This window comes from Pongo pygmaeus, chromosome 12 (assembly GCF_028885625.2).
Source record: "Pongo pygmaeus isolate AG05252 chromosome 12, NHGRI_mPonPyg2-v2.0_pri, whole genome shotgun sequence".
In the NCBI taxonomy this organism is placed as follows: Eukaryota; Metazoa; Chordata; class Mammalia; order Primates; family Hominidae; genus Pongo; species Pongo pygmaeus.
The window spans coordinates 78,285,672-78,312,395 of NC_072385.2; the positions used below are offsets into that span (position 1 = coordinate 78,285,672).

Here is a 26,724-nt window from a genome sequence, read left to right on the forward strand (position 1 = left end):
AATCGCTTGAACCTGGGAGGTGGAGGTTGCAGTGGGCTGAGATCGTGCCAATTCACTCCAGCCTGGGTGACAGAGTGAGACTCCATCTCAAAAAAAAAAAAAAAAAATTTCCAGGAGAGGAGTTTGTATTAAATCATTCAGTAACACCGATTGCACACCTTTGTAGTAGGCATTGGGAAAGTGGTGAAAAAAAAGAGGTTGGTAGGTTGGGATGGGGGCATGAGTTAGGAGGTAAGATGATGGTGTAGCAGGACGAGCCGCAGACAAAACCTCTCAGACACCAAGTTGTAGAAGGAAGGGCTTTATTTAGGTGGGAGAATTGGCAAGCCACTGCCTTAAAATCTGAGCTCCCTGAGTGCACAATTTCTGTCCCTTTTAAGGGTTCACAACACTAAAGATTTCACATGAAAGGGTCGTGATTGATTTGAGCAAGCAAGGGGTACGTGACGGGCTGCATGCACCGGTGGTCAGAAACAGAACAGGGCAGGGAGTTTCACAATGTTCTTCTATACAATGTCTGGAATCTATGAATAACATCGGTTTCTAGGTTATGAGTTGATTTTTAAGTACTGGGTTTAGGCCAGGCAGGCCCAGGCCTGGTTTTGGGCCTGGCGCGGGACTGCCTGTCTTTGATTTCACTTCCTTTTTTTTTTTCTTAAAACAGGTACTGAGTATAAAACAATCTGAGAGGGTCTCTGTCTTCCCTCAATGGCAAGTATGCTTTTGAGTAATGAACTTCTGTACCATACCAATTACCCAGGGGAGTGGTAGATCTTAAAGACAAAAGATTAATTGATTGATTTTGTTTTCTTCTCAAATTCCTTTTACCAAAAGACAAGATAATAAAACAATATTTATATTTGGGAGGTGGTGATGGTTGTGGTCAAAACGACCAGCTGAAAGACATAATGTCCAAGCAAGGTGAGGGAAAGCTCTGGGGGCAGCCTGTAATAACCGCAACAGCAAACACACACTATGAACCAGGCACTATTTATCAGCAGTTTATCAACCCATTAAAAGCTTATTGCAGCCGGGCGTGGTGGCTCATGCCTGTAATCCCAGCACTTTGGGAGGCTTAGGTGGGCAGTCACCTGAGGTCAGGAGTTCGAGACCAGCCTGGCCAACATGGTGAATTAGCGAGGCATGGTGATGTGCCCCTGTAATCTCAGCTAGGCGGGAGGCTGAGGCGGGAGAATCACTTGAACCCAGGAGGCGGAGGTTGGTTGCAATGAGCCGAGATCGCGCCATTGTGCTCCAGCTTGGGCGACAGAGTGAGACTGTCTCAAAAAAAACAAAAAACAGTCTGGGAGCGGTGGCTCACGCCTGTCATCCCAGCACTTTGGGAGGCCGATGCAGGCGGATCATCTGAAATAGGGAATTCGAAACCAGCCTGACCAACATGGAAAAACCCCGTCTCTACTAAAAATACAAAATTAGCCAGGAGTGGTGGCACATGCCTGTAATCCCAGCTACTCGGGAGGCCGAGGCAGGAGAATTGCTTGAACCCGGAAGGCAGAGGTTGCGGTGAGCCGAGATCGCGCCATTGCACTCCAGCCTGGGCAACAAGAGCGAAATTCCATCTCAAAAACAAATAGAAACAAAACAAAAACCCTATTACAAGCCTATGAACTAGCTACTGTCATTACTATAATGTATTTGAACAAATTGGGACATGGACAGTTGACAAAACATCCCCAACCACACACTAGGAATGAGCTGGAATAGGAAACCAGGCACTCTGGCTCTGTTACTCCTAATGCCATACACAGGAGCTGACTTAGGAGAAAACAGAAAGTACTGTTCGCACAATACTAACTGGTTCTACCGCCACTGTTCCCTTGCATTTCTTTTTTCCTTCTTGTTAGGAACACGTATCTTTGAAGGAGGTATCATTTCTCCCACAGTTCCCCATTTAACGTTTCCTCCAGTGTTAAGCACCACCGAGGCCACTCATAGCCCCAGAGGAGAAGTAATTTGCTTCCTAGAAATCCTCACTGTATCCAGATTCCCTCCCAGAGGAGCCCTCAGTTCTCACGGGTGGCACTTTTTCTCCAGCTGATTACACTTTTCTTCTGTACCAGTTAATTTTTCCAACTTCTAATTGAATAAAGGCAGTTTTCTTAAAAAAAAAAAAAAAAAAAAAGAACGAAAAACGGAAAGGAAGAGGAAAGAAAGGAAGGAAGAAATGAAGGAAGGAAGGAAAGAAACGAGAGGGACAGAAAGAGAAAAAGGAAAGAGAGAAAGAAAGGAAAGGAAAGTAAGAAATGGAAGGGACCTGCAGAAACGATTCACCACGCGCTGCTGACCCTGGAAGGAGCCACAGGTTGAACCAGCCCCTCCCAGGCTGGACGCCCGCCGCGGACACCGCAGACAGTCCCACCCCCGGCGGCGACAGCAACTCTCTGAATTCCGGAAAGAACCTTTTCCAGCGGGACCGGAAGCCCGGCGGGGACCGTAGCGGGGACGGACTGACCTACCGACCATTCTTCCGGGTCCAGAAGGTGGTCTCTGCCCGTGCTCAGAATCCAGGGGCCCGGGGCTGTAGGTAGGAGTTAAGTGGGTGGGGTCCCTTAACCGGGGTTGTCCGGTGCAGGTGGTGTGTGTTGTTTCGCTTAACGTGTCAGTGGCACAAATCACGCGAACTTCATAAACATTGTGCGTTCGGAAGCCTTTCCAAGATGAATTTAATCCCTGCGTGAGCCCACGTTAGGCATTCACGAAGGCATGTGCGCTGTTCTCTCGGAAGCGGCTGGCCGGCTTCCCATCCTCGCGCGCGGCTGTGGGTGCAGGTCCTCACGTCCCAGCCTCCCATGGGCCCAAGGCCTTCTGGGCTCCAATTTGAGGCGAAGCCACCCCAGATCCGTAATTTTTCTGCAGTGATTTATTTTTACCTTTCAGGTAAGTTCCAAAGCTTCCAGCTCACACTCAGACGTTTTCACTAACCCAGCTACGTATTTGCAACATACTTTTTTCAGATTCCTCGACAAGGATATCCTAGCGGTGAAACAACACCGTACTGGGAGTCAGAACGTCTGGGTTCTAGTCTTGACTGCCATTAACTAGCGGTATGACATTGGAGAAGCTTTTTTGACCCTTCTGGATTTCCGTTTCCTTTTCTGTAAAATGAGGAGCTTGGAATAAGTGACAAGTTTCCTTCCAGTTTTGACATTTGGGTTATTGCCTCCAATGTGTCTTTCCAGTTCCTGCCTCAATTACATATCTGTGCTTTGGTTAATATCTTGTAGGGTCCTTCCTCCCACTCCATTAATCTGTGCTCTTCTCAAATCAGGTTTCATACTGATTTAAAAATTAATTTCTCAAGGAATCCTGTGTTTCCCGAGCACTCTACTTCTTGGTCCAGGGGCACAAACGTAAATAAGATTTTTTCCATGTGCCATTCTTAAAAGTATTTAATGTGTGTAAATACTATTGAATGAATTTCCAAATCTTTTTTTTTTTTTTCTTTAGACAGAGTCTCACTGTCGCCCAGGCTGGAGTGCAGTGGCGTGATCTCGGCTCACTGCAGTCTCTGCCTCCTGGGTTCAAGCGATTCTTCTGCCTCAGCCTTCCAAGTCGCTGGGATTACAGGCGCCCGCCACCATGCCCGGCTAATTTTTGTACTTTTAGTAGAGAAGGGGTTTCACCATGTTGGCCAGGCTGGTCTCAAACTCCTGACATCAGGTGATCCGCCTGCCTCGGCCTCCCAAAGTGCTAGGATTACAGGCATGAGCCACCACGGCCAGCCTGAATTTCTAAATCTTAATGTGTTTATTTCGTTGGCATTAAATCAGATTTTTCCTTGAATAAGCCTTTTAAGGTAAAATGCTTGCTCGATTACACACACATACACAACCTCATAATTGTCCGAAGGTAAACAAGTTAATGACTTGTGAATATTTTTAACTTATAAGCAATGAATCCTCAAAGCTTATAAGCCAGTACCAAAACATGTGATATGGTTTTAAAATAGCTGATGATAAAGTATATACATCTTCTCATTTTCTCCTCATAGTCTTGTAATAGGAGGGACAGATATTCAAACACTTATTTATTTATTTATTTTTAACAGAGATCCGGAAAATGAGGCCCATAGGAAACAACTGACTTGCTGAGTCCAGATAACACTTACTGTCAGAGTGAGTGTCCACCTAAGGTTCCTTTGTTGCCTAATAAGATATTTTCTTCACTATACTGTACTTGTTTCCGTTATCATTTCTTTTCATTCTTTTAAAAAATATTCAGTATAGGCCAGGCGCGGTGGCTCACACCTGTAATCCCAGCACTTTGGGAGGCCAAGGTGGATAGATCACCTGAGGTCAGGAGTTCAACACCAGCCTGACCAACATGGTGAAACCCCGTCTCTACTAAAAATACAAAAAAATTAGCCGGGTGGGCTGGCAGGCACCTGTAATCCCAGCGACTTGGGAGGCTGAGGTAGGAGAATCCCCTGAACCCAGCAGGCGGGGGTTGTAGTGAGCCGAGATCACGTCATTGCACTCCAGCCTGAGCGATGAGCAAAACTCCATCTCAAAAAAAAAAATTCAGTATATTCTATTTACCATGTCAGAACCATAAATTTACTATGTCAGAACCATAAAATACACTTTGGGAAGATTGGTTGAAATGTAACATTTAGGCTAGGCGTGGTGGCTCGCGCCTGTAATCCCAGCACTTTGGGAGGCTGAGGCAGGTGGATCACCTGAGGTCAGGAGTTTGAGACGAGCCTGGCCAATATGGTAAAACCCGGTGTCTACTAAAAATACAAAAATTAGCCCGACAAGGTGGCGCACACCTATAGTTCAAGCTACTTGGGAGGCTAAGGCTGGAAAATCGCTTGAACCCAGGAGGCAGAGGTTGCAGTGGGCTGAGATCACACCACTGAACTCCAAACTGGGTGACTCCATCTCAAAAAAAAAAAAAAAAAAGAATGAAATGTAGCATTTAATGTCTAGTTATCTAGCAAAGATCACCCGACCAGAGCCTTAATTTCTTTGGTCACATCAAATAACTATTATCATTTGTGAACAATTTTAAAGAATATCTAGTAGAAAATATAAATATATTTATATAATATATATGTTGTATATAAATGTGAAATATAAGCATATTGTAGAAATGCCATATTATGAGAGAAATCATTAAAAAAAATTTTTTTTTTTTTTTTGAGACAGAGTCTTGCTCTGTCTCCCAGGCTGGAGTGCAGTGGTGTGATCTTGGCTCACTGCAACCTCTGTCTCCTGGGTTCAAGCAATTCTCCTGCCTCAGCCTCCCAAGTAGCTGGGACTACAGGCATGTGCCACCATGCCCAGGTAATTTTTTTGTATTTTTAGTAGAGACGGAGTTTCACCATGTCGGTCAGGCTGGTGTCAAACTCCTGACCTCAAATGATCTACCTGCCTTGGCCTCCCACAGTGCTGAGATTACAGGCATGAGCCACTGCGCCTGGCCAAAAATTTTAAGACTTTGTAAAAGTTTATAATTTTGTTCAAGATAGCTTTATGTGGTTAAGGTAAACACATTGAAATACTTCATAATTTCCATTGTTTTTTTTTTTGTAATGCTGAAGAATATATGTGTCTCTCAGTATCTATGGGACATTGGTTCCAGGACCCCCGCCGCCGCATACCAAAATCTACAGATGTCCAAGTTCCTTATATAAAATGGTGTATATTTACATGTAACCTAAGCACATACCGTTGTATACTTTATATCATCTCTAGATTACTTATGATACCTAATACAAAGCAAATGCTATGTAAACAGTATACTTTAGGGAATAATGACAAGGAAAAAAGTGTACGTATTCAGTAGAGACAGAACCATCTTTTTAAAAAATTAAGAAAATTTTCCATCCACAATTGTTTGAATCCACAAATGTGGAACACATGGATACAAAGGGCTGATTAGTAATGTTTAATGATATAAAACAATATTCACAATATATTCTTTAGTGTAAAAAGTTGTAAAACAAAATTAATATGACCTTATTTTTGTGAGTAAAATAGATAAAAGCACAAAGAAAAGAGTTGAAAATATATATATTAAAATGTTAACTAAAGTTATTTTCGAGTAGTGAGTAAAAGAAAATCTATACTGAAGAGTCTAAAAGGCTATACCCACTACTTGGAAATGTACTCTCCATTGAAAAGCAAACAGACAAACAAAAAAAACCTTAAAATGACTTTACAATTTATAGAAATAATTTTGCATATTATTGCAATGAAAACGCGACCCTAGGTTATAATCAGTCATTGTATGTAGTGTCTGGTGTGCCTGAGATTCATCGTATTGGCAAGCTTGCTTTAACGACAATGAACTGTTTGTGGAATGGACCCTGGCTTATTAAACTTTGAATCAACAATATCAAGCAGAAAGCCTGGCATATGGTACTTAGGAAGTGTTTCCTAAGAAGAAAACATGTTCTTCATTTTTTTTTTTTTTTCGAGACAGAGTTTTATTCTTGTCGCCTAGGCTGGAGTGCAATAGCACGATCTCGACTCACTGCAACCTCCACCTCCCAGGTTCAAGTGATTCTCCTGCCTCAGCCTTCTGGGTAGCTGGGATTGCAGGCACCCGCCACCATGCCCAGCTGGTTTTTGTATTTTTAGTAGAGACAGGGTTTCACCACGTTGGCCAGGCTAGTCTCGAACTCCTGACCTGAGGTGATCCGCCTACCTCGGCCTCCCAAAGTGCTGGGATTACAGGCATGAGCCACCACACCCAGCTGGAAAACATGTTCTTTTTACATTGTTTTTGTCGTTCCTGCCCTTAAAAACTGAAAAGCAAAGCCATAGAAATGCAGTCTTGGGAGCAGAGGCAATAGAGGCCACTGGGAGGAAAAGAACTATATATTACTAATGAGTTCTGTTACAGTTTTCTCTCAAAAAAAACTCTTCTTTCATTCTAAGAATAATACTCAAAAGGCATTATTCAATAAATATTGGGTGTCTTCTTCCTACTATAAAGCATCTTTTTTTAGGGGGTGAGATGGGAAGATGGAAAAGTGTTAAGAGTTGAAAGACAATTCCAACTAGAGGAAGTGTGTGCAAAGTTTCAGAGATGAAATGAGAAACCATCAGAGATGATAGGTGGGTTACAATAACAAAAGCTTGAGAGGTAGGAGTGTAGGACTCTAAGAGTGTAAGAAATAAAGTAAGGCTGGGCATGGTGGCTCATACCTGTAATCTTAGCACTTTGGGAGGCCAAGGTGGATCACTGGATCCCGGGAGTTTGAGACTAGCCTAGACAATGTGTTGAAACACCATCTCTACCAAAAAAACAAACAAAAAAATTATCTGGGCATAGTAGTGCGCACCTCTAGTCCCAGCTATTAGGGAGGCTGAGGTGAGAGCATCACTTTAGCCTGGGAGGTCGAGGCTGCAATGAGCTGTGACCACACCACTGCATTCCAGCCTCCAGCCTGGATGATAGAGTGAGACCCCGTTTCGAAAAAGAAGTTTCAGGGTGTTTAACAGAAATATTATCATTTGGAATTTGCACTTTAGAAACATTACTCTAGTTGTGATTTGGTTAGTTGATATTTCAAGAGTGAAAAAAGAGCCTTTTACGAGTTGTTATTGTATTTCAATTCTATCATAGTGGTAACATTAACAGTAATAATAATAGCTAGTATCTAGAGAGTACTTGGTATGGAATCCCATCTCTTGATGAGACTGAGATTTTTCAGGGCAGGAACCCAGTTTTACTCATTGTTGTAAGTCTAGTGAGCTAAGTGTAGTCCAGTGCTATGCATATAATAAATATCCAATTAATATTTGCTAACTTGATTTGAATATTATTTTAAAACCTTTTTTTTTTCCAGGAGAAACATGAACCAGAAGCTACTGAAGTTGGAGAACTTGCTACGATTTCACACTATTTATATGCAACTGCACAGTCTGTGTCAAAGAAGAGCCTTAAGACAGTGGAGGCATGGGTTTTCATCTGCTTACCCTGTGTGGACAGCTCAACTGTATGCCTGGCCCTGGCCAACAGATGTGCTCACTGGGTCTGCTTTATCCCAGTATAGGCTTCTAGTAACAAAAAAGGTAGTTACAGATTTCTTTTTTTTTTTTTTTTTGAGATGGAGTCTCACCCTGTCACCCAGGCTGGAGTGCAGTGGCGCGATCTCGGCTCACTGCAACCTACGCCTCTTGGGTTTAAGCAATTCTCCTGCCTCAGCCTCCTGAGTAGCTGGGGTTATAGGCATTAGCCACCGCGCCCGGTATAGTTGCAGATTTCTGTAAGTTATTTTATTACTTGGTCTAAAATGAAAGTGCCTAGAACCATGAGTAGAAATCCATTTTGAGTATTTTATCCTTTACAGAGTATTTATTACTTAATGCTATACTCCAAGCCATAGAGCTTTGTGAGAAAGGAAAGTTCTGGTTAATTGTGTGGTGCTGATGAATTTGGTTCCTTGGAAATCAGTGTAAAACAGTGAATTAAGGATGCAGGATTTTAATTTTAGCTTAAGGTTTAACTACTTGTGGGAGTGTTTGTTGGTAGAAACAGTAGCTATGGCCGGATGCGGTGGCTCACGCCTGTAATGTCAGCACTTTGGGAGGCCAAGGTGGGCAGATCACAAGGTCAAGAGATCGAGACCATCCTGGCCAACATGGTGAAACCCCATCGCTACTAAAAATACAAAAATTAGGCCAGGCGCGGTGGCTCATGCCTGTAATCACAGCTCTTTGGGAGGCTAAGGCAGGCGGATCACAAGATCAAGAGTTCAAGACTAACCTGGCCAACATGGTGAAACCCCGTTTCTACTGAAAATACAAAAATTAGCCAGGCATGGTGGCGCATGCCTGTAGTCCCAGCTACTCAGGAGGCTGAGGCAGGAGAATCGCTTGAACCTGGGAGGTGGAGGTTGCAGTGAGCCGAGATTGTGCCACTGCACTCCAGCCTGGGCAACAGAGTTAGACTCTGTCTCAAAACAAAACAAAAAACAAAACAAAAATACAAAAATTAGCTGGGCTTGGTGGTGCACACCTGTAATCCCAGCTACTGGGGAGGCTGAGGCAGGAGAATGGCTTGAACCCAGGAGGCAGAGGTTGCAGTGAGCTGAGATCGTGCAACTGCACTCCAGCCCGGGTGACAGAGCAAGACTCTGTCTCAAAAAAAAAAAAAAAAAAGAAAGAAATTGTAGCTATGATTGTGGTAGATATTTGAGAATAAGTCTAAATTGTCACTTAAGTTTTTTCTTCCTTTTTGTTTATATGTTCTGATTTTTTTAATAGGAAGAAGGACCATGGAAATCTCAGGTATCTTCAACAAAATCTAAAAAGGTGGTAGAAGTATGGATTGGAATGACTATTGAGGAACTGGCCAGGGCAATGGAAAAAAACACAGGTAAGTCAGATATTTTTACAAAGCAAAATATGGGAATGTTGGAATACCAGGCATTTTATTTGCAATGAGATTTAGGCATTGAAAGATTAAAAACTAGACTGGCACTTAAAAAATATATTAAGTCATTGTAATATTCTTCACTTTAAGTCATAATCCCTGGTTAGTTTCTTGACTCTGCCAAATGTAGTTCTCCAAGATTTTGCTTTTAATTAAAGTGGAAAAGATTTTCTTACATGAATTAAGTTTTCTTTCTCGGAAGTTTTGTGGGCTATTAGAATAAATCCAAAGAATGTTTTTAGACTGAGGGGCTATACTTATATACTTTCTCTTTTTGTTTTTCTATAATTTTCTTTGTTCTTTCTTTTTTTTGTAGTTTTTTTTTTTTTTGAGACAGAGTCTTGCTTTGTCCGGTATAGTGGCACGATCATGGCTCACTGCAGCCTTGGCCTCCTAGACTCAAAACAATCGTTCAGCCTTAGCCTCCTGAGTAGCTAGGACTACAGGCATGTGCCACTATGCCCAGCTAATTTTTTATTTTTTGTAGAGACAGAGTCTCACTTTGTTGTCTAGGCTAGTCTTGAACTCCTGAGTGCAAGTAATCCTTCTGCCTCAACCTCCCAAAGTGCTGGGATTATAGGTATGAGCCACCATGCCTGGCCCTATAATTTTCTGATTTCCTTTTTTTCACTCTTTTTATTATTATTTTTTGAGATGGAGTTTCACTCTTGTTGCCCAGGCTGGAGTGCAGTGGAATGATCTCGGCTCCCTGCAACCTCCACCTCCCAGGGTCAAGTGATTCTCCTGCCTCAGCCTCCTGAGGAGCTGGGATTACAGGTGCCCACAAGCAGGCCCGGCTAATTTTTGTATTTTTAGTAGAGACGGGGTTTCACCATGTTGGCCAGGCTTGTCTCAAATTCCTGACCTCAAGTTATCTGCCCGCCTCGGCCTCCCAGAGTAATGGGATTACGGGCGTGATCCTACCATGCCCAGCCTTTTCTCTCATTTTGACAATATCTGTAAGGCCAGCAGAGAAATACTGGTAGTAGCCAGGCACAGTGGCTCACGCCTGTAATCCCAACACTTTGGGAGGCTAGGTCAGGAGATCGAGACCATCCTGGCTAACACGGTGAAACCCCATCTCTACTAAAAATACAAAAAAAATTAGCCTGGCGTAGTGGCGGGCGCATGTAGTCCCAGCTACTCGGGAGGCTGAGGCAGGAGAATGGCGTGAACCGGAGAGGGGGAGCTTGCAGTGAGCCGAGATCGTGCCACTGCCCTCTAGCCTGGACGACAGAGCGAGACTCCATCTTAAAAAAAAAAAAGAAATACTGGTAGTAATAACTACAACTTGTCATAATATTATTTTTATTTATAAATGGAGCATATTATTGTCATTTTTATATTCCTTCATTGTGATGTGCTTATTACCAGTTTAGGATTTTTGAAACAAAATTTGAGTTTTCATTATAAAGTGACATTAAAATTCAGTATATGAGAAATACCCTGTTGTTGTAACAAAGTGTAACAGACTCTTGGGGAAAAAAAGAATTAATAGTGACTCATATATGTTGAACTGTTAATATGTACCAGTACTTTTTTAACTCTTGTAATTCTCACAATGCCCTAAAGTTAGGTATCCTTATTTACATGCTGGGAAAGTGAGGTTTAGAGAGGATAAGTAATTACCCACTATTTCCAGCTAGTTTGTGGGAGAGCCACGATTTGAATGTAGGGAATATGGGGAATATTTGAACCTATGGAATATGGCTCCAGAGCACGTGCTGTTACTCATCAACCACATTATCTTTCAATAATTATTTTGTAAATCACAGCAATGCTAACTTCAATGTGTTTCCTGCCTGAAAGTGTTACTACTTTTTGTGCATGTACATCCTTACAAAGAGTACAAAATTGTTAGCATACTGTTTGGCTTTTTTTTTTTTTTTTTGAGACAGAATTTCGCTCTTGTTACCCAGGCTAGAGTGCAATGGCACACTATCTTGGCTCACCGCAACATCTGCCTCCTGGGTTCAAGTAATTCTCCTGTCTCAAGCCTCCCAAGTAGCTGGGATTACAGGCATGTGCCACAACGCCTGGCTAATTTTGTATTTTTAGTAGAGAGGGAGTTTCTCCATGTTGGTCAGGCTGGTCTCGAACTCCCGACCTCAGGTGATCTGCCCACCTCGGCCTCCCAGAGTGCTGAGATTACAGGCGTGAGCCACCATGCCTGGCCTGTTTGGCATTTTTAATAATTTTGCAGATGGATTATTCAGTCATTTTATAGCTAGAAAACTTTGAAAATAAATGAATATGGCTATGTCATTCAGAATTTTTCTAAGGAAAATTGTATTGGTGTGGTTTTATAAATAGTATTGATAATAGGCTTGATTTTTAAAACTTTTTTTTGAGGCAGAGTCTTGCTCTGTCACCCAGGCTGGAGTGCAGTGGCAGGATGCTGGCTCACTGCAACTCCTGCCTCCCTGATTCAAGCAATTCTTGTGCCTCAGCCTCTTAAGTAGGCTAGGATTACAGGCATATGCCACCACACCCAGTTAATATTCGTATTTTTAGTAGAGACAGAGTTTCACTATGTGGGCCAGGCTGGTCTCGAACTCCTGACCTCAAGTGATCTGCACACCTTAGCCTTCGAAATGCTAGGATTATAGGCGTGAGCCACTGTGCCTGGCAAAACTTTTTATTATTAGCAATTATCAGACAAATATGGTAGCAGAAAGAATGGAATAAGCTTAAATATATGCATAAGTCAGTGACAACAGATATTTTATTTTATCCATAAATACTTCAGTATGTATCTGTAAAAGATGAGTACTCCTTTTTTTTTTTTTTTAAACATTACCCCCTACCCCTATACACATAGAGGAACCCATAACCATAATTCTTTAGTATGACTAATAAATAGAATGATTAAAATACAAATTTAGTGTCGTGGAGCAGTATTCTAAACGCCAAACTGATTGTCTATGATGAAAATAAATGTGTCTGTTTGAAGCTTATTTCATATTCAAATCTCTTCTGAATTAAAGATAGTTTTCATGAGGTAATTATTTTTAACTACTATATACATTAGCGATATGAGTACATTTACTCCCTCTTTTCCTGGGTCAGTTAAGTAGCTTGATGTAATATTTCTTGTTGCAATATGTTGGACACTTTTCTACATGTAAATATTTATTTAAGTCTTGGATAAAAATAAAATAGTATGTTAATACCATATGCATTTAACACAGAGGGGAAACGATTATCTCTCTATGTAAGCTACCTCTCAAAAGTTCGGTATAATGTATTGGAAAACTAGAGTATTAGGTATTTTTAGCATTATTGGAAATAGAATTGTACTCATAATTTTTTTTTTTTGAACAGAGTTTCACTCTTGTTGCGCAGGGTGGAGTGCAATGGCGTGATCTTAGCTCACTGCAACCTCCACCTCTCAGGTTCAAGCAATTCTCCTGCCTCAGCCTCGCGAATAGCTGGGATTACGGGTGCCTAACATGCCTGGCTAATTTTTTTTTTTTTTTTTTTTGAGACAGAGGCTTGCTCTGTCACCTAGTCTGGAGTGCAGTGGTACGATCTCAGCTCACTGCAACCTCTGTCTCCCAGGTTCAAGCGATTCTCCTGCCTCAGCCTCCCGAGTAGCTGGGACTATAGGCATGCGCCACCACGCCTGGCTAATTTCTGTATTTTTATTAGAGACGAGGTTTCAGCATGTTGGTCTGGCTGGTCTCAAACTCCTGACCTCAGGTGATCCGCCCACCTTAGCCTCCCAAAGTTCTGGGATTACAGACGTGAGCCACTGCGCCCAGCCGCCTTGCTAATTTTTGTATTTTTAGTAGAGATGGGGTTTCACTATGTTGGTCAGGCTGGTCTCGAACTCCTGACCTCAGGTGATCCACCCACCTCAGCTTCCCAAAGTGGTGGGATTACAGGTGTGAGCCACTATGCCTGGCCAACTCATAATTTTTGTTTTGAAATAGTTTTACAGTTCTCTGAGAGCATATTCACATAATAAATTTGAGTTGTATCATTCTTAAAATGTGCTTCCTTGGGAAAGCATGTGGTAGAAAGATAAATAGGAAATAGTTTCTTGGCATTATTGTGGAGTACGATCAGTGGCTTGCTGGTGCTGGCTTGCATCAATCAGCTTGTGAGCTTATTGCTAAATTATAAGGAATTATTTGAGCTGGTTGTTAAACAGCTCAAATTTAAAAAATTAAGTCACAAAGGTAGTAAAAACTCAAAAACTCACTGGCTGGGTGCGGTGGCTCATGTCTGTAATCCCAGCACTTTCAGAGGCTGAGGCAAACATATCGCTTGAGCCCAAGAGTTTGAGATCAGCCTGGGCAACATGATGAAGCCTTGTCTTTACAAAAGGAATACAAAAATTAGCTGGGTATGGTGATGCGAGCCTCTAGTTCCTGCTTCTTGGGAGGCTGAAGTGGGAGGACTGCCTGGGAGGCAGAGGTTGCAGTGAGCTGAGATTGTGCCACTGCACTCCAGCCAGGGCGACAGAGTGAGACCCTACCTCGGAAAACCCCAAACAAACAAATAAAACCAACTCTTCACTTCCCAGTTATTTTATTGCATTTTACAATTATCTGTGTTCTCAAGGTTATTTATGCCTATCATATCTATATGGTAAAAAGACTATATAGTAGTCTACTGCTGTGCATCTCTTCCCAACTCTGCATTCAGTGACTTTATGTTGGTAGCTTGTAATCAACCATGGTGGGCATATTTGCACCATGGAAATTGGAGAATACTGTAAATTAGAGATTTATTTTTGAGAGCATAGTTATTAAACATTTGCCAGCACACCAGTGAACAGGATGTTCTTTTAGTGTAATGTTCTGCTTATCTGAGGATGGCTTTCTTCCTTTTTTTTTTTTTTTCTTGAGACAGAGTCTCACTCTTGCCCAGGCTGGAGTGCAGTGGTGCAGTCTCAGCTCACTGCAACCTCCGCCTCCCGGGTTCAAGAGATTCTCCTGCTTTAACCTCTGGAGCAGCTGGGATTACAGGTGCGTGCCACCATGCCCAGCTAATTTTTTATATTTTTAATGGAGATGGGGTTTCACCATGTTGGCGAGGCTTGTCTCAAACTCCTCATCTCAGGTGATCTGCCCACCTCAGCCTCCCAAAGTGCTGGGATTACAGGTGTGAGCCACCGCACCTGGCTGCCTTTCTTTCATATCTACTCTTTAAATATATTTTTATAGGGTGACTGCAAGTCTGGAACATAAAACTACCTATTTCATTATCATCACAGATACATTTATTTATCATCCACAGGGAAACATGACTGAGATTAAAACAAAGCACATTAAATAAAATGAAAAAGAGAATAAGTAAATATTTTTCCTATATTTCAAGAGTTTTTGGTTTGGGTGCAGTAGCTTACACCTGTAATTCCAGAACTTTGGGAGGCCAAGGTGGGAGAATTGCTTGACCAGGAGTTCAAAACCAACCTGGGCAACATGGCAAGACCCCTTCTCTACAAAAAATTAGTAGGATGTGGTGGTGGCACCTGTGGTCCCAGCTACAATGGAGGCCGAGGCAGGAGGATTGCTTGAGCCTTGGAATTTGAGGCTACTGCAGTGAGTTAGGATTGCGCCATAGCACTCTAGCCTGGGCAACAGTGCAAGACCCTGTCTCAAAAAAAATTTTTTTTTTTTTTTTTTTTTGAGATGGAGTCTCACTCTGTCACCCAGGCTGGAGTGCCGTGGTATGGTCTCGGCTTACTGCAACCTCTGTCTCCCGGGTTCAAGCGATTCTCCTCAGCCTCCTGAGTAGCTGGGACTACAGGCGCCGCCACCACGCCCAGCTAATTTTTGTATTTTTAGTAGAGACAGGGTTTCACCATATTGGCCAGGTTGGTCTTGAACTCCTGACCTCGTGATCTGCCTGCCTCGGCCTCCCAAAGTGTTGGGATTACAGGCATGAGCCACCGTGCCTGGCCAAAAATTTTTTTAAAATAAAAAATAAAGACTTTTTGGACACCCTAGATACATAAACAAGTGAATGAATTGCGGATACATGTATTCAGAGATATATTTTGTGTGTGTGTGTGTGTGTGTGTGTGTGTGTGTGTGTCTGTCTGTCTGTCTGTCTGTCTGTACATACTGTCAGTTCTCATTATGAGTGGATTATTTATTTTAGGTGTGGATTCTGTATTTGAAAATTCACCTACTCAACAAAATGTATTTGCAGCTCAAAAATCAGTACTTGCCGGGCGCGGTGGCTCACGCCTGTGATCCCAGCACTCTGGGAGGCCGAGGCAGGCGGATCACCTGAGGTCAGGAGTTTGAGACCAGCCTAGCCAGTATGGTGAAACCCTGTCTACAAAAAATAGAAAAATTAGCCAGGGATGGTGGCGTGCACTTGCGGTCCCAGCTACTCAGGAGGCTGAGGCAGAAGAATTGTTTGAACCTGGGAGGCAGAGGCTGCAGCTAGCCAAGATTTCCCCACTGCACTTCAGCCTGGGTAACAAAAGCGAAACTCTGTCCCAAAAAAAAAAGAAAAAAATCAGTACTCAGGTTATCTTGCAGTTATTATTGGACGTGTGCAGAACAGTGAAAAATGTGAGTTGTCCATTGTACATGTTCTGAAGCTGGGGTTGAATGAGGTGACACTCTGTTTCAGCTGTCGTACTGCAAACAAGTGTCCTTTTTGTATTCTATTTAGTGCCACATTTTTTTCACATTTTTGTGTTTTTTGTTGGTAATTTTGTTGTTTAAAATGGCTCCTAAATGTGGTACTGAAGTCCTATCTAGTGTTCCTAAGCCCAAGAAGGCTGTGATATGCCTTACAGAGAAAATATGCATCTCAGATAAGCTTGTTCTGGCATGAGTTATAGTGCAATTGGTGATGAGTTCAATGTTAATGAATCAAATATATATATAAAAATATATATTTATATATAAATATTATATATATAAGATATGTATTTATATATAAATATATATATGATATGTATTTATATATAATATATATCTATATATTATATATAATATATCATATATTGAGATTTATTATATAGATAAATACTATATATTATATATAATACTATATATAAATATATATCTATCTTTAAACAGAAATGCATAAAACAAAATTATGTATTGATTAGTTGATGAAATGTGACTAAAGGCTTGCAGGAACCCAACTTTATATTTCCCCTCAGAACAGTGGTTCAATATTTGCTAATTCAATAGTTTTGGTGACTTTATTGAACATAATTATTGCAAATAATGGGAATTGATTGTATATACACACACACATTCGTGTATACATGACATTTGTGACCTTAAATTTTTAGAGAAATAGACTACAATCAATTATTATAAATACTAAATTTATCTTAATGTTTTATTGATGATTCAGATGGCTTAGAATACATAAATATTCAAATATTTATGAATATGCAGAAAAGTCAGTTAATAGAAATGTATCATATTTTAAATAATTAAAAAACATTTTTTAGCTTCCTTGTGATTTGTTAATATTAGAGAAACACTTTGCATAGTTATTCCTCTCATTGAGTGTACTGTTTATATAGACATTTATTAATAGGGATTACTTTCTTGAGCATTTAATTAATGATCCTAAAAGGTTTTATTTTATTCCAACCAGATTATGTATATGAAGCTTTATTGAACACTGATATTGACATAGATTCACTGGAAGCAGACTCACATTTAGATGAAGTCTGGATCAAAGAAGTGATAACGAAGGCAGGGATGAAGTTAAAGTGGAGTAAATTAAAACAGGACAAAGTCAGAAAAAATAAAGATGCTGTAAGAAGGTAAAACTTAACTGTATATACTGGCAGGGTTTGGGGAAGACTACATAGTTATATTTACACTTTTTAATGGAAAGATGTGCTTTAAAATTTCTTTTGTAATAAAGATATGTGTGTATAAACTTTTCTTCAAAGTACTTAAAGCATTAGAAAGTGTATTATACATTCAAGTTATTATAAAACTTTAAGGATTTTTTAAAATTTGCGGAATGTATACATTGGTCTGAATTTTCAAATTTGATTCAGTTCTGCTCATTGTTATGAAAATGCAAACTACAGGTAGGTAGGCAGTTATTAAATCGTCTGTCATAAGTCATTATATGTATAGGAGGGGGAAATAGGTCTAATCCACACTGAATATTGGGTTTTATTGTTAATGGTAGTTCACAGGGATAAATGTGAACCAATTCACAGGCTATAAAGTATTTCTGATATTTAAGAAATGAAACTCTTTTGCTGTTAATTGTAGGCCCCAGGCAGATCCAGCTTTATTAACCCCAAGGTCCCCAGTTGTTACTATAATGGGCCATGTTGATCACGGAAAAACGACATTACTTGACAAATTTCGAAAAACTCAAGTGGCAGCAATGGAAACTGGAGGAATCACTCAGCACATTGGTGCCTTTCTTGGTATGAACACAAATTACCTTACAATGTGCTTGGGAACCCCACTTATTATTTTCTTAAACTAAATGTCATAGTATGAAATATACAAATTCAAAGTAAAAGAGAAGGCTAAAGCTTACAGTCATTGGTTTGATGAAATGTAGGGCAAGTGGTTAGTAAAGCTGTTTTTTGTACTTTCTATAAGAAGAAAATTGTGTTAACTGTTAACTTTTTTTTTTTTTTTTTTTGAGACAGAGTCTCACTCTGTCACCCAGGCTGGAGTGCAGTGATGCAATCTTGGCTCACTGCAACCTCCGCCTCCCCAGTTCAAGCAGTTCTCCTGCCTCAGCCTCCCAAGTAGCTGGGACTACAGGTGTGCACCACCGTGCCTGGCTAATTTTTGTATTTTTAGTTGAGACAGGGTTTCCCCGTGTTGGCCAGGCTGGTCTCAAACTCCTGACCTTGTGATCCGCCCGCCTCAGCCTCCCAAAGTGTTGGGATTACAGGTGTGAGCCATCGTGCCCGGCCTAATTTTTTTGTATTTTTAGTAGAGACGGGGTTTTGCCATGTTGGCCAGGCTGGTGTCAAACCCCTGACCTCAAGTGATCTGCCCATCTTGACCTCCCAAAGTGCTAGGATTACAGGTGTGAGCCACCGCACCTGGCTGAAAATTGTGTTAACTTTTAATTCTAGCTCATTCTTTGTTTGATTTAATGAGCCTATAATTTTTTATTAATTAATTATGTTTATATAACCTTCTTTGCTAGGTTGTGATAATATTGCTGGTAATAATTAAATAATAGTCCCATTTACGAGCACCTAGCATGTTTCCAGTACTGTGCTGAGCACCTTATATGTTTTGTCTTTTTTATCTTGACAACAACATCATAAGGTAGGTATTAATAGTTGCTCTTACAAATAAGAAGCCTGATACTTCTTCGAGTTAAGCAACTTTCCCACAGTATATAGCCAGTAAGTAGCATGGCCATGATTTAAACCCAAGGTCAGTGGACTCAAATCCTGAGCTACTGCCTACTAAATTGCCTCTCTGTGGCTCAGGGAGTTGTGCAACTCTGATTTGCTAATGTGAGGGTGGCTGCCTATACAACAATTGGTCTGTTCTGTCTCTAAAATAGATATATCAGTTGATACATTTATGAAAGTAGTTATGTTCTAGAAATATGGAGACATTAGTTTGAAATTTTTACATGGAAAAAAACCCATAAGAATCTCACTGGCATTTTATCACTTTTCATTGTGAAATGATGATCTGTGTTCTGATTAAGATTAATGGAAGTAATAAAATTATTTTAAAGAATTATTGATGGTTTCTGATAATGTCACGTATATTCTTTGGTATTAAGGAAGTGCATGTTTGAATCCTTGATGTTCTTGAATTTCTGTTTCCACAGTCTCTCTGCCTTCTGGGGAAAAGATAACTTTTCTTGATACTCCAGGACATGCTGCTTTCTCAGCAATGAGAGCCAGAGGTGCTCAGGTCACTGACATTGTCATATTGGTTGTAGCTGCAGATGATGGAGTGATGAAACAAACTGTAGAATCTATTCAGCATGCCAAAGATGCACACGGTACTGTGTGGCTGACTTAGTGGATCTACTACATAAAGTCAAAGTTCTGGGGCCATTTACATGTAGCTCATTTAGTCTTCACAACAATCCCAGAGTTATTATACCTGTATTACAGATAAGCCTCAAAGATAAATTGTTTTCCCACAGACTTATAACTAATAGGAAGAGTATAGCAGGATTCTACTTGGGACTTGTGACCATAAGTACAGACCACAGGTACAATCTTTCCTCTACTATGCCCCCCCCTTTTTTTTTTTAACTTTTTATCATGGAAATTTTAAACAGATACAAAAGTAAGAAAAGAATAATGAAATTCGATCTACCCATCACCTAAATTCATTAGGAGTTGCATAGTGGTTATATTCTGTTATTTCCTGTTAATTTATTATGTGGAATTCTTCTCTAAAGAGAAACTTTCCCTTCTGCTTTAAATAAGTTCTTATCTGATCAAATGTATAAAATTCAAACTTTTGGAAAATCACTTAACCATCTTCTCCCTTGTTTCTTCATTTAAAAGTTATAATAATAAATACCCACACATGTAATTATACATTCTAGGCTGGGAGTGGGGGCTCACGCCTGGAATCCCAGCACTTTGGGAGGCCAAGGCTGGTGGATCACCTGAGGTCGTTGGGAGTTCGAGACCAGCCTGACCAACATGGAGAAACCCTGTCTCTACTAAAAATACAAAGTTAGCCAGGCGTGGTGGCACATACCTGTAATCCTAGCTACTTGGGAGGCTGAGGCAGGAGAATCACTTGAACCCGGGAGGTGGAGGTAGTGGTGAGCCAAGATTGTGCCATTGCACTCCAGCCTGGGCAACAAAAGCGAAACTCCCTCTCAAAAAAAAAAAAAAAGTTACACATTCAGTATATTCATTTTTATTCTGAAATGACTGTACCCCTACCCCCCCCCCCCCCCCCCGGATTTACTGGCAAGATTTTTAAAAGGTTGGGAGTTATTGAACTAGTCCAGTTCTTTCATTTTACAGCATGAAAACTAAGACTCAGACAGCAGCCAGAACTCTCCTTAATTATATACAATTATACACTAATTTTCAGTATGTCTGCATTTGGAATTTGGATCTGCTAGCTTCCATTGTTATTCTCTTTCCTTTTTAATTCCTCAAAACTGCCTTTGTGTGATGTACTATGTTCTTAATGATTCTAGGGAATACATGCAAGAAGAGAGGGATAAATTTGCCAGGGATCCCATTACCAAGCAATTGGTTGAGATAGGATAAATTCATTAGATCATGCTTTGTACATCTCTTCTCTTGGTACCTGTTAAGTTCCAGCTCATCAACATAGAATGTACTTTTTCTTTTCCTTTTCTTTTTGTTTTTTGAGACAGAGTTTTGCTCTTATTGCCCAGGCTGGAGTGCAGTGGTGCAATCTTGGCTCACTTCAATCTCCTTCTCCCAGGTTCAAGCAATTCTCCTGCCTCAGCCTCCTGAGTAGCTGGGATTACAGGTGACTGCCACCACGCCTGGCTAATTTTTGTATTTTTGGTAGAGATGGGGTTTTACCATGTTGGCTAGGTTGGTCTCAAACTCCTGACCTCAGGTGATCCACCTACCTCCCAAAGTCCTGGGATTACAGGCATGAGCCACCGTGCCCGGCCAGAATACTGTTACTTTTTTGTAATAGTACGTTGTGGATTGCAAAACTTTTTTGGATCTTTTAAAATTTCTGTTTGATACCTGAGAAAATTACAGAGATGATGAAATGCAACCACAGAATTACCTCATAGAATTTTGTGTGATTTCTCTAAAGAGAGGATATGTCTAGTGATAGTAAGTAGATTAAAAGATTATTTGGTCCTTTCATTAAGTAAACATTTATTGAGAGCCTACTAGGTCACTGACCTAGGTGTATGAATAAATAGTATAAGTCCTAAAAGAAAATTTGTGATATTGGTACTTAGTTTTAACCTAAGATGAGATGTTGGGTTTTTAACAATGAGTTAATAAACCCTGGAAAGAAGAGGCAAATGATCTAGTAGTATTGAATTGGAATCTTCTCATGATTTTTTTTTTTTTGGAGATTATCTCCAGTGTACTTACTGATCTTGCTTTTAGGTTTAAGGATAGGCCTTTTTCTACCCAAAATACAGTTGACCTTTGAACATCATGGGTTTGAACTGTGTGGGTCCACTTAACACACACTTTTTTTCAACCAAACACAAATAAAACAGCATTCACAGAATTTGAAACTCCTTACATGGCTTTTTGTACACACGGTTCTGCAGGGCTGGCTGCAAGACTTGAGTATGCCGGGATTTTGGTATAGGCAGTGGTGGGGATCCTGGAACCAATTCACCAGTATACCCAGGGATGATTGTATTGTTTGTTGTGTTTTTTTTGAGATGGAGTCTCGCTCTGTTGCCCATGCTGGAGTGCAGTGACATGATTTCAGCTCACTGCAAGCTCTGCCTTCCTGGTTCAAGCAATTCTCCTGCCTCAGGCTCCCGAGTAGCTGGGATTACAGGCGCATGCCACCACGCCTGGCTAATTTTTAAAGTAGAGATGGGATTTCTCCATGTTGGCCAGGCTGATCTCAAACTCCTGACCTCAGGTGATCCACCCGCCTCAGCTTCCCAAAGTGCTAGGATTATAGGCATGAGCCACCGCACCCAGCCCGACTGTATTGTTTTTTTTGATAATCTCAGGTGTCTGTTATTCACTCAGAATCTGCTTATAATTATACTTTTAACATCTTGAGTCTGGATTTCTCTATATGTAGAGCGCAGAGTAGGGTGATGTGACTCTAAAGTGGGTCATTTTGGCCTTTTGTTAGATAAAAACATCCACTGAGTAAAGAGAAAACCAGAACAGAAAGTTGGTGTCTTTCACTGTGAATACCTGGAATTGAAGGTGTCATCATTTTCACTCTTTTTAACTCCATTTCTTTCAGTTCCTATTGTTCTTGCCATAAATAAATGTGACAAAGCTGAGGCTGATCCTGAGAAAGTGAAAAAAGAGCTGCTGGCTTATGATGTGGTATGTGAAGATTATGGAGGTGATGTTCAAGCAGTGCCTGTCTCCGCACTTACGGTAAATGCGGGGACCTCATATAAATATGCCTGGATGGGAATGCTGTACATAATGCACACAGTATATTACATCTCAAGGACATTTTGATGTACATACTTTGTGTTGTTTTTAAAAAGTTTTCTTGGTGGCAGGCAAAGATGGTATTATCTTGGTTTGGCATATTAGGAGTTAGGCTCAGAGAGGTCAGTCACCAGCTAATCAGTGTGGAGTCAAGTCTAAATGGAATATATTTTTTATTATGAGATACTTAGGATGAGAATAAATGGTGAATAAGGGAAATAGTAGGATAAAGACGTGGTGCGATCACAGCTCACTGCAGCTTTGACCTCCAAAGCTCAAGTTGTCCTCCCACCTCAGCCTCTTGAGTAGTTGGGGCTACAGGCAGGTGCCACCCCATGCCTAGCTAATTTTTAAATTTTTTTTTAGACATAGGGTCTCACTGTGTTGCTTAGGCTGGTCTTGAACACCTGGCCTCAAGCCATTGTCCCACCTTGGCCACCCAAAGCACCGAGATTACAAGTGTGAGCCACCATGCCTGACCAAAGACTGTCTTAAGCAGAAATGAAATCCAGTTGTTAACAAAAAAGTGCTTATATTTCATGCCTCTTACAAGTGGAAAACAGGCCTTACAGCATTTAAGAGATTTAAACAAAAAGTTCACGAATACCAAGATTAAATATTAAGGTTGATTTTGTTATTGATTGACTGAATGTTTTTGTGGATTACATTGCTACATGTTTTAAAATGTTATTTATAATGAATTCCATTTTCTTTAAGATTACCATCTGTTCTTTCTTGAATATAAACACCAAGGAAACTCAGTGCTTGCCTCATATCAGTGTTTTCCAGTTCTCTTACCCTATAGAGGTTGCTGCTAAGTAACAATTTCCTTTTTTGTCCATCCTTATTATATTACAAAGTTTATTTATAATATAGCCTTTTTTTTCTCCTGATCATTCACTGAAGGGATGGTGGGTTACTCTACCACCTTCCTCCAATTAAATCTCATTTCATCTTTACTTTTCCTAAATGTACCTCCAAGATACTTAGAAATTATGCCTCCATTAATAGTAAAACTGTGCATCTTTTTCTCTGAAATTTATAAAATGCTACCTTACTTTGTTATCTTCTACACTATCCCTCAATTGTTATTACACTCCGAAAGCCAAATGTTAGGCTTACTACAATAAGATTAAAATATTTGGCCAGGCGCAGTGACTTATGCCTGTAATCCTAGCACTTTGGGAGGCCGAGGTGGTCAGATCCATTGAGGCAGGAGTTCAAGACCAGCCTGGGCAACATGACAAGACCTTGTCTCTATAAAAACACAAAAATTAGCCTGGCTTGGTGGCATGTGCCTGTCGTCCTAGCTATTGGGGAGGCTAAGGCTGGAGGACCACTTGAGCCAGGGAGGCGGAGGTTGCAGTGAGCTGAGATGATGCCACTGCACTCCAGCCTTGATAACAAAGTGAGACCTTGTCTAAAAAAAAAAATTAAAATATTTGAAGAGTTGACCACCTTTTCTGGCCAGATACCATCAGATGAGTAGGTAGATGTAAAGCTGCTTAGGCAGATTTGGAGGTGTGTCAGAGATGATTCCAAGGGAAGGGAGGGGATTGGAAGAGAGTGGCAGGGAGGTAAGATGAGGCCTTCTTTTCCAAGATATATAAAGGATTACTTCATGCAAGGAAACAACTCTAGTTCTGCTTTTTGGAGAAGCATTTTGTAAATTGGAATAAATACTAGGAATAAGTGGGGGGGTAAGCAAAGTATTTAGTCAATTTTTTTGTTTTGTTTTGTTTTACAGTTGTCTATTGTTTTATTTTTTATTTTTTGAAATGAAGTCTTGCTCTGTGTGTCAGGCTGGAGTGCAGTGGCATGATCTTGGCTCACTGCAACCTCTGCCTCTGGGTTCAAGCGATTTTCCTGCCTCAGCCTCCTGAGTAGCTGGGATTACAGGCACGTGCCACCACACCTAATTTTTTGTATTTTTAGTAGAGATGCGGTTTCACCATGTTGGCTGGTCTTGAACTCCTAAACTCAAGTGATCCGCCCGTCTCAGCTTCCCAAAGTGCTGGGATTACAGGCATGAGCCACCGTGCCCAGCCCTTGTCTGTTGTTTTATACTTGGTAACAACTGTGAGCAATCTCTTAGCTGATACGAGGAGTGGAAAAATGCCTTGCCTTTCAGTTCCATTTCCATCACCAGTTAATCAGCTGTGTGATCTTGGAGCCCTAGAGAGCATAGTAAACATAGACCATGAAAGGTAAAAGAATCACCCACTCCGGCTTCTTCATTTTATGGTTGAGGTAAGGAGATCCAGGGAGGTGAGGTGATTTTTTTTAAAGGCTGCATAGCTGGGTGGTTATAAAGCACAGCTTAGAGCCTAGATCTCTAGTTAGTGCTTTTTCTCTTCATTTATTTAATAAGGGTAAGTCATGCTTGATGTACTTTGTAGGATTCTTGAGTTGATCAAATGAAATAATAGATGTGAAATCTTGTTCAGTTGGATAGAACTTAAACAAAAAAAGAAAGCAAGAGGAAGGAAACACAATTGTAGGGACAGACGGAGGAGAAAGAAAATGAATGAAGCATTGCATGTGTTTATGAAAGGGATAGTAACAAGCCCACCAGTGGCCATCCTTTAAAAAAAATAGCCACTTGTTCCTTGCAAGGTCTGTCCATGGCTCAGGTTTTCTTGCTGATCCCTCCCTCTCTTCCACTCTTCCCATTCTCTTTTTTATTTTTGTTTCCCCTCCCTCCCTTCCTTTCTTTGTTAAATTGAGTAATCATGCTTTTAATGATTAAAGAGAAAAGTATAATATAACTTGCAAGGATTATGTGACTTTCTGTCGCTGGTATTTACATTTACAGATAATATTTATTAATGTGTATTAACAACCTTTGTTATTCTTAAAGGGCGATAATCTGACGGCTTTGGCAGAAGCAACAGTTGCTCTTGCAGAAATGTTAGAATTGAAAGCAGATCCCAATGGTCCAGTGGAAGGAACAGTAATAGAGTCTTTCACAGACAAAGGAAGAGGGTAGGACTCTTAAAATGCTTGCCTTTTTAATTTGTTCCGTGGTTTTTGTGACTTGATTATATGACAATATATTATTTTTGTTGCATGTTATTGTTAGTTCGTGAACAATATTTTCAAAGCATTTGTTTTAAAAAGTATTTTATTGTTTGTACTAACACAAGAACACAAAAATGCAGTTATTATCAGTAGACCATAGCAACTATCCATATACATCTAGTAGTCATATTTAGGTGACATAAGTAGTTCAATTTGTTTTATTTTTTTTTCCTCACTGACTCAGCTGAATTGGTAAAGTCTTATAGATAACATAAATTAGAATGAAATACCAATAGTTGCATTTTAGGGTTTGTAAATTCTTTATACTTCACCCATTAATATAATACGCAGAGAGGTCTTTGAAGTGGTGTGCTTGAATTTTCCTCCGTATCAGCAAGAGAGGTTTTCTCATTGCTTTACACTCTCTAACAACTGTGAGTAATCCTTTAGCTGATGGAGACTGGGATAGAAACTGGGTTAAGATTCTGTCAGAACACTTTGCTCCCTGCTTCTTCTCTTAGCATAACCTTATAAGAAATTTTTTTTTAAAATTGTGGTAAGAAACACCTAATATCCCACTTATTATGTTAACCATATTTAAATATACAGTTCAGTATTGTTGTTTATTCACATTGTTGTGCAACAGATCTGTTGAACTATTTTATCTTGTGAAACTGAAACTCTATACACCTTTTAAAATTACCCTTGTCCCTCTCCTGAGCCCTTGGCAACCACCTTTCTGTTTTCTGCTTTTCTTTTATTTATTTATTTCTTTTTGAGATGGACTTTTGCTCTTGTTGCCCAGGCTGGAGTGAAGTGGCCGTGATCTTAGCTCTCTGCAACCTCCACTCCCTGGGTTCAAGCAATTCTTCTGCCTCAGTCTCCCAAGTAGCTGGGATTTACAGGCACCCGCCACCACGCCTGGCTAATTTTTGTATTTTTTGTAGAGACAGGGTTTTCGCCATGTTTACCAGGCCAGTCTCGAACTCCTGACCTCAGGTGATCCAATTGCCTCGGCCTCCCAAAGTGCTGGGATTACAGGCGTGAGCCACTACACCTGGCACTGTTTTGTGTTTTTATTTTGTGCCTACTTTAGATACTTCATATGAGTGGAATCATACAATATGTATCCATTTGTAACTGGCTTATTTCATTTTGTATAATGTTCTAGAGTTTTATTCATGTTGTAGCCAGTGAAAAGATTTCCTTTTTTAAAAAAATTTAAT

At 40.5% G+C, this 26,724-nt stretch overlaps 1 protein-coding gene and 1 long non-coding RNA gene across 6 annotated transcripts in view; one reads left to right on the forward strand and one right to left on the reverse strand.

The window, feature by feature from the left end:
* Positions 1 to 287: 287 nt before the first annotated feature.
* Positions 288 to 2,382, reverse strand: LOC134737857 (uncharacterized). The gene is made up of 2 exons (XR_010123244.1): positions 2,276 to 2,382; positions 288 to 1,555 (listed from the first exon to the last, which is right to left on the reverse strand). It is a non-coding gene; the product is annotated as an uncharacterized LOC134737857 (long non-coding RNA).
* Positions 2,383 to 2,429: 47 nt separating this feature from the next.
* The window catches only part of MTIF2 (mitochondrial translational initiation factor 2), a 32,741-nt gene continuing 8,446 nt past the window's right edge, over positions 2,430 to 26,724 (forward strand). Inside the window, exons 1-9 of one of the 5 annotated variants that reach the window (XM_054473942.2) lie at positions 2,450 to 2,898; positions 4,070 to 4,136; positions 7,823 to 8,048; positions 9,243 to 9,354; positions 16,999 to 17,170; positions 17,637 to 17,797; positions 19,186 to 19,362; positions 22,278 to 22,417; positions 25,338 to 25,462. In XM_054473942.2, the coding sequence (XP_054329917.1) occupies positions 7,830 to 8,048; positions 9,243 to 9,354; positions 16,999 to 17,170; positions 17,637 to 17,797; positions 19,186 to 19,362; positions 22,278 to 22,417; positions 25,338 to 25,462 (1,106 nt within the window). In that variant the 5' untranslated portion in view covers positions 2,450 to 2,898; positions 4,070 to 4,136; positions 7,823 to 7,829. Of the gene's footprint in view, positions 2,899 to 4,069; positions 4,137 to 5,167; positions 5,310 to 7,822; positions 8,049 to 9,242; positions 9,355 to 16,998; positions 17,171 to 17,636; positions 17,798 to 19,185; positions 19,363 to 22,277; positions 22,418 to 25,337; positions 25,463 to 26,724 lie in introns of those variants that run through there. The other 4 variants (XM_054473943.2, XM_054473945.2, XM_054473944.2 and 1 more) reach the window with 4 other exon arrangements.